The sequence below is a fragment of the Belonocnema kinseyi genome, chromosome 4, assembly GCF_010883055.1.
Source record: "Belonocnema kinseyi isolate 2016_QV_RU_SX_M_011 chromosome 4, B_treatae_v1, whole genome shotgun sequence".
In the NCBI taxonomy this organism is placed as follows: Eukaryota; Metazoa; Arthropoda; class Insecta; order Hymenoptera; family Cynipidae; genus Belonocnema; species Belonocnema kinseyi.
The window spans coordinates 97,048,028-97,056,623 of record NC_046660.1 but is presented as its reverse complement, the minus strand read 5'-3'; the positions used below and the strand labels follow the sequence as shown (position 1 = coordinate 97,056,623).

The 8,596-nt window shown below is 26.2% G+C and overlaps 1 protein-coding gene across 1 annotated transcript; it reads left to right on the top strand.

The window, feature by feature from the left end:
• The first annotated feature begins 2,896 nt into the window (after positions 1-2,896).
• Positions 2,897-8,596, top strand: LOC117171902 (prefoldin subunit 5). The gene is made up of 2 exons (XM_033359551.1): positions 2,897-3,251; positions 7,801-8,596. The coding sequence occupies exons 1-2, from the start codon at positions 3,047-3,049 to the stop codon at positions 8,079-8,081; spliced, it is 486 nt and encodes a 161-aa protein (XP_033215442.1). The 5' UTR covers positions 2,897-3,046; the 3' UTR covers positions 8,082-8,596.

Genomic DNA, 8,596 nt, shown 5'->3' with positions numbered 1-8,596 from the left:
TGACTGAGCGAGTGCTCTGTGTCGAGCCTTGACAGCGGGGAGCCCCTTTGTCCTAATGAGGGATAAAATAATAAAATAAAATAATAAAATTGTATTTTAACAAAAAAAAACAATGATATTTCAACCAAGAAAAGAATTTTCAAACAAATAGTTTTCTAAAAAAAGAGGAAATTTCAACAAAAAAAATAATGTGCAAAAAAAACATAATTTTCTAAGAAATAGGTGAATTTGCCAACCAAGAATGCTACATTAACATTTTCGGTGAAAAAAAATTAAAGAAAAACGAAGTTTAAACAAAACATTTAAATTTTTAACCAAAAAACTATTTTTCCATCAAAAAGATAAATTTTCAATAAAAAAGACGAATTTCCAGTTAAAAAAAAATGTTAACAAAAGTCCCATAGTTACATTATTATTTGCAAACATTATTTGTAAACAACAGTAAAGTCAGTTTTTTAACAAATAAATTTAATATTCTTTAAAGAAATGAATTTTACCAAAAAAGGCAAATTGAAAAAATGGAATAGTTCAATAATCATTGAAAATTAATTTTGAATAAAAAACAGAAGAATTTCAAGCAAAATTGGTGAAGATGGAACCATTTTTAAGCAAGGAGAAGAATATCTTACCGAAAAAGACGAATTTCTAAAAAATACATGAATTTTGAACAAGATAGTTGAATTTGTCAACTGAAAAAGATAATTTTACAGCCGCAAATTAAATAGTTTAATTGTTCTTTTAAACAAAAATCATAATGAATTTCTACCAAAAATAATTATTTTCAAACAAAAAGAAAAATTTTCTACAAAAAAGACAAATTTTTTACTGAAAATGACATTTTCTAACTCTAATTTGTAGTTTCTACTTAAGTTTTTAGTTAAAAAAATTAATTTCTACAAAAAAGAAGAAGTTTTTACCAAAGAAATGCATTTTCAACTAAAAACGATAAATTTTTAAGCAAACACAAAAGTAATTTCCAATAAAATTGTTAAATTTTCAAATTAAGAAATTAATTTTATCCTAAAAAGAATAAATATTCAACCAAAAATGGAATAGTTAAATTGTCGGATAAAGAATTGAATTTTCAAAAAAAAGTTCAATTTTTAACCAAAAAATGAACTTACAAACATAAACAATAATATTCTTCCAAAAAAGACGAATTGTCAACAAAATACATGAATTTTCAACCACATAGTTGAATTTGCAACTAAAAAAGATAATGTTTCAATGAAACATAAAATCGTTACATTTTCAGTAAAACTATGATTAATTATCATATTTTTCTCCAATTTGACTTTTTTATTCTTTATTAAAATTGAACGTATAAATTTTTTTATATTCTCGTTCAAGATTCAAAGATTTTGTTGAAAATTTATTTGTTCTTTTTTGCTTGAAAAGTTGCCGTTTTCCGTTAAAAGTTCATGTTTTTTAATATTATATTATTATTCTCATTTTAAAAAGCATATGTTTTGGTGAAGATTAAGCATTCCATTTCCGTTAAAAATGATATTATTTGCATGCAAATTCAATGTTTTGCTTGAAAATATAAATATTTTGTTAAAACTTTTTGTTTGGTAATAATTATTTTTTAACTGATAATGTAACTATTCAATTTTTTATTTTAACTTTATCTTTTTTAGTTGAAAATTGAACCATGTGGTTCAAAATTCATGTATTTTGTTGAGAATTTCTCTTTTTCAGAAGAACATTCGTCTTCTTGTCATTCGTTCTTCTTGTTTGGTAGAAAATTTCACTATTTTGTTGCAGATTAGATTGTTTTTTTTATTCGAAATTAATTTTTTGAACTGAAAATTAAAATGTTCAATTTTTGGTTAAAAATTAATCTTTTTTACTTCAGAACTGACTTTCATTGAAAATTGAATTATTCTGTTGAAAATTCGATTTTATCCGAAAATGGTTTTGAGACCTGTTTAGATCTCCTTATCAGGGATTATTTAAAGGAAAACTACAAGGTTTAAATAATAGAATCTAATTCTAACTAAAACTCACATAATACCTGAAAATGTTGTTAAATAAATAAATCTCAGTAATATTTGAATCGGTCCTCCATTAATATCAGTTCCATTTTCCCATTTAATCAATAAAAAACGATATTTTAAAATGAATATAAGGAATTAAAACTTGCCAAAAATTAATTCCTTGTGTACAAATGTACAAATTATAATCTAAGATTTTTTTACATTCATCATCACACGATATTTTTTTAATTTCTCAGAAAGACAAGAAAGTGAACCATTTGTTTTATTTCTCTCCAATGAGCAGAAAATGAGGTAGTTAGAAAATTTCATTTTTAATTGCGAATCTTTCCCATGCTCTATTTGCATTGAATTATTCATAAGAAAGTAAATTTCATTTCGATCTTAAATTTACATTTTCCAAATAGGGATATTTGGTTTCTAATTTTTTTTTTTTTTTTTTTTGATTGAGGCCAAATAATTGTTTACTTCAGTTTCTTGAAAGAAATCTTTTTATTTGAAATTCTGTATGAAGGATGCTTTAAATATTAGCAATCTTTGAAATGTACACATTTTTTCGATTGTTTCTTTTCCTCTATTTGGATAAATATAATAATTTAACTAGATTGGTTCAGAATAAACCACAAAGTTGTAATTATACTGAAAAAATGTTTAAATTATTTTATTTTTAAATCCTAAATTTATGAAAGAAATTACTCAATAAAAAATAAATTTGGTTGATGTTATAATATTAACTCTGCATTTATTGAGAAATAAAAATTCCTAATTCTTTAGTCTGATTTTTAGGTTCGTGGCTCTATCTTGTAGAATGAACGGCAACTTTATCATCACTCTGTCGGTCTTATGAGTTCGTTGGGTCATCGTTCATCACAGATGAGCATTTTCCCAGAAGAGTTAGTACCATCGGCGATGGTGGCGCTTCGATTTGCGTTACGTCAGAACTGAACCTCTTGGTCGTTTGTGTTGACCGTGTTTGGTCATATTGTCAAATATCTCAAAATAAGCCGTATCACGAAGACAGTTAAAAAAATAATTAAAAATTATACAAAATGTCTCAAATATCCTTAGCAGAACAACCACATCTTCAGCAAATCGATCTGACAAAGCTGAATCTGCAGCAACTCACGTTACTAAAACAGCAACTAGATCAGGAACTCACTGTCTTTCAGGACTCGTTACAAACTCTTAAAATTGCCCAGACCAAGTTTCAAGAATCTGGATCCTGCCTAGACAAAGTGACACCAGAAGCCAAAGGTAATAAAGTTTATAATTTTCTCAAAATACGTTTCTGATGATATTATGTCCTAAATTTTATCTTTTTGAGGTTAGGTTTAGGTTATAGCGTGCTTATGAATCATGGTGTTGTTGAATGTTTATTAAAATAGCAGATTCATAATTAATTAATTAATTACTATCGAAATCTTTTGCTTATATTTTATTTGAACTGAGAAATTTTCCTTTCTAGTTTAAATGTTTAATCTTAGAATTGTACGGTAGCTATTTTTAAGAGGTAATTTCTTCGGCTACTTTCTTCAGAAAGGGGCAATTTTTTTAAATTCTTTACAAAAAATGGAAATATTAAGTACTTTCGGTAGGACGTTTATGCTTTATAATAATTCCATCTTTTATTTAAAACTAGAATTGAACCAAATCCACCTCTATTAATCAATATAATGAATGAATACTTTTCGTGAATTAGGAGGCATTTTTATTTGTAAATCATTCAGGTAATTTATCAATGTAATGATTCAAATATAGACCAGTTATTTGTAGATGTTGGTATTTTGTGTTGAGTTACACTATTTTTTCTTCACAAACCTTTTTGTCCCAAGAAGCGCGCCGCATCAAAATTAACCTATACAATATTTTTCTCTTTCCCTTTTAATTACTTTATTTACTAACTTTCAAAAAATCTGCAACTTCGAAGAAATTTACGAAAAATGTATGTTACAAGTAAAAGACGGGGATTATTTGAGCAAAGTATATTTTCAGGGCTATTTTACAAAGACCGTTTAAAATCAATAAATAAGTGATTAAAAGAATGTCATTAGCACTATATTAAAAAAATATACAATATAGCTTAACAGTAATTATAGTTTAATGGCCAGAATTATTTTCCTTAAATGTAGTTTTATCATCAAAATGCAAGTTTAAAATCCTCTTGTCTACATTTTTTATGATTAAATATAAATTATAAACTAATAACCTCCTACTCAAAATTTGGTGACATTGATTTCTTCAAAACTTTCGAATGTATGTCATCTTGAATTAAATTTGAAGATTTTTTAAATTATATTTTCTTCAAACCTGTACAAATGTGCGTTGAGTGAACGCTATTTTTATAAATTTATATCGAACCATTTCTTGAACATCTATTATTGAATCACTGAACCTTTGAATTTTAAAAACTATTTTGATTATTTAAATCTTTTCTTAAATGATTTCAATAAAATATGCCTAGTTTACCGTTTAAAATAAGCCCTACTAAAAAAGTAGGCCCTACTAACAATTGTCAACATTTTTGTAAAGTATGCAGTTTTTCAATCTAATATAGGCATTTATCTTCTTTTTTTGTTAGAATTTGTTGTCCTCTTTCGAAATCCGTTAAAAAATTGTAACTTAAAAGTTTAGATAATGGTGTTGGTTTTTCTGAGAATATTCTAAGTGAATTTACTGAAAAACCGCAGCTTCTTTTTGTCTTCATTTTTTCTAGATTTATAATAATAATAATGTCATCAAGCTCTATTTTCGAGATTTATTCGAAAATATGTATGAAATCATTTATAATGAAGTTTTTAAAATAAAAAACCAAAAATGTCTCAACAGTTTTAACAGCGTTGAAGAATTGGTGGAAGAATAATGAAGTAAGTTAGAAAAAATTGATAGTATTGATTATGTAAAAAATACCGACTTCAAAGGAAAAAGTTTCATGTAGAAGTTGTTGAAACTGTTTAATCGGGTTTATTGTTTTTTATGACACCATACAATTGTATTGTAGAAAAAAAAAAAAATTTCAAAGAATTTTATACATATTTTCGCAAAAGTTTTCAAAATTACGAGAGATATGAGAAAGTGTCGAGACATTTTCCAGAAATTGTCTAGACAACAAATTTCGTTCCTTTAACTATTTTCGTACTATAAGGAGATATACTTTTTACATTAGGATGAACATAGAAAAATATCAAGGAAAAAGAACTGGCCATTTTATAATTTTTTAAAATTTAAGGAAAATTTCAATGGATTTCGTAAGAGGACGAGTAATTCTATAAGAATCAAAAAGAAAAATATAAATAACTATATTAGATTTAAAAAAAAAAACATACTTCTAACCATTTTTACGATTCGTGTCGTCTTATTCCCTTTTAAAAATAATACATTTTAGTGACAAATGATGCTGTGAATTGACCAATGGACTGTCTGCCCATTTTGAAATGAATTTCGTCCCAAAAAACTTTTAAAAATGTTAAATAATTTGGAAGATATTTTTAAAGTAGTCCGTCTACTGGGAAAGCTAGTCAAAGCTATGTCCATTATTTTGTTCTAAAATTTGGAATTAAATACAAAAATTGGCCAGGATGTCAATTAATAAATTAGGTAACAAATTTGTATGCTGATCAATATGAATAAAATGTTTTTTAAATAATAATAAAATGTAAATTTAAATGTTGATTTGGCTCGATTGTAGCTACATTTTTGATTTTAGGCTACATTTTGCTAAAATTAAGCTCAAATACCCTGGAAGCATGTGTAAATGAGCAGTAATTCAAATTTTGCATTATATTTTCTGTCTGAAAAAAGTTTTCTTAACAATATTCAACGTGTTTTAAATCCAAAATTAACCATCTTTGGAGCCAGCGAAAGGCCTCTCCATAAGATCCCATTTTTTTTGACACAACTTTAAACAGTGATTATTCAAATTTTAACCTGGAAAGGGCCCCTAAAAAAGGCATTACGTGAAGGAGGACACATTTCTCCGCAAAAAAACTGATTTAAATGATTTTTCATCTGATCAATTCATCTGATCGATTCAATTTAAATTTTTTATTTCTAAGATTAAATTTTTAATTTAAAGAATTTTTAAATGCTTTCTTAAAGACTTGAACAAATAAAAAATAAAAGCCTTTGATGTTGAAAATTGTGAATAAAAAACAATTTTATCTAATAAATAATTTTTTTTAATTTATCTGTACTTTAAGTAATAAAAAGTGAACAAAAATGATTTGAGAGAACGATTTTAAACCTGTTCAAAATTTAAGAATTTTCAGATTTTAATGTTAACACTTAAACGGTTACAATTTAAAAGTCTTAGTCATTAAACAAATGTGAAGGTGTGACTGAAAGTTTATAAACTATTTTCAAATAAAAATAACTTCATAATAATATATTCTTAATTAAAGGATTTGAATTAATTAAAAATATTGTTTTATTCTGAAATATTCCATTTTTAACGCATTCAATTTGAAATTTTTAATTAAAAAAAGCTTAATTATTGAATATTTAGCAATATTTGAATTTTTATTTATGACAAGTAAATTGAAATCCAATATTTAAAAGTAAAGAATCTTTATTTGAATTGTTTGACATAGAAAACCTAGAATCGTTAAAACTTCAAGGAGCCTTTAAACTTTGAACGTTGCAATTTTAATTGTTGTATTTGAAAAATGCTTAATTTGTAAGTTTTAAAAAGATTAAAAATTATCATGCAAATTTTAGAAAATTTAGGAATCTGAAGATTTAGGAATCTGAGGATTTAGGAATCTGAAGAAAATGTTTTTATTCTTTTGAAGCCTTTCACAATTCTTGAAAAGAATCTAATTTTTTGTTAAAAGTCTAAGAAAATCTACATTTTGTTTTATATTAGTCTATCATTTCAAGTTTTACATTAAGTTTGAATCTTTTCAAAACTTCTACATAATATCTCTTAAAATTACTCAAATTTCGCCTACAATTAATGAATGTTCAATTGGTGTTTATACATCCAAATTGTAAAGAAATTTTCTAAAATTTGCAGGAATTTCTGAAAATTGTAGAAAAAATTCAATTCATTTTGACAGATATTTAGAAGTTCTGAAAAAATTTGCAAAATAATTACAAATTTAAAACAGCTTCTAGATTTCTCAAGATTTTGAAATAAAATTTTGAAGTTTTCCAAGGATGTTTAAACTATTTAAGAAGAAAATAATTGAATTCCTAATTTAAGAAGTGTTCAGTTAAAATTTTTGCAATTTTTAATTAATTTTTTAATTTAGAGCATTGAAAATGATAACGTGGATTTATGTTTTTTTATATTGAAAAATGTTAGTACCTTCAATTTTATATGCGTAAATTATTGATCATTTAATGACAACATTTTTAAATTAAAAACTTCTAAATTTCAATTTTTAAAGTTCAAAATTTAACAGTTCCACTTTGAGTACTTTCATTTGCAGCTCAGTTTTTATTACCTCAGGTAGAAAATTATTGAGTTTTAGCGTCCGATTTTTAAAATTTTATTGATCGTGAAAAATGTTTACGAACCGGGAAATGACCGGGAATTTATTTCGTAGATTAAAACGGCTACCCTGAAAAAGTTCTTGAAAAACCTTGGTTTCATAGACATTTCGCTACAGAATAATCAAAAACAGTTCAAATAGGGGTCATTCAACGCAGATTTGTAATAATTTTATGAAATTATATATTACAAAAATGTATAAATCGTGATTACGATGACCCATTTTTGAGAATTTCGACAAATATCAATGCTCTCAAACTTTGAGTCGGGAGTGTCAGTACGCATCAAAGCTAATTTGATTTGTGACTACAGGCAAAGAAATCTTGGTGCCTCTCACGGGTTCGATGTATGTCACGGGTCAGATGGGTGAGACGGAGAATGTTTTGGTTGACATTGGAACTGGTTACTTTGCGGAGAAGAACATCGAAGATGCTAAGACCTATTTCCAAAATAGAGTCACCTACGTTTCCGAACAAATGATGAAGATTCAGCAGCTGGGTCTTGAGAAGAGTAGAATCAGAGAAGCAACTGTAGAAGTAATTGAAATGAAGCTTCAAGGGCTTGGACCAAAAGACCTTGCGGAGCGAACATGAAACATCTGTAAAGTATATTGTTATGCTTTCAACGCACCTTTTCTTCCGATATTGAAAATCAAGTTTGGTTGTGCCTTTCGAGTCATGACATTTTGAATCAAGCTTTTGAAAGGTCTCAGCTTAACTTCAGCTATTCAGAAAAGCGCAGGGACAGATAATTTATCTAAACAATTATTGAAAATTGAAATATTTGTCAATTGTGTCAATCTGTTGAAATACTGACTCTGACCAAGATGCATCGTCCTGTGATATCGTTTAACTTTTGTTTTCATCTCATTCACGAACCAGTGTTGCTATTCTTACGCATTTAATGTGAAATACTCGATAAAGTAACTTTGTACATTTTATTAATCGTCCCAATAATAATACATGGTAAATTTTGATTATATTGCTTTCGAATTATGGAATTTATTTGCATGTATACAAATTCATCGAAAAAACATTATTTCAGAAAGTATGTTAGTAAATATGTATTCTATTATTGTTTGAATAATGCACAGACTTAAATTTACTAC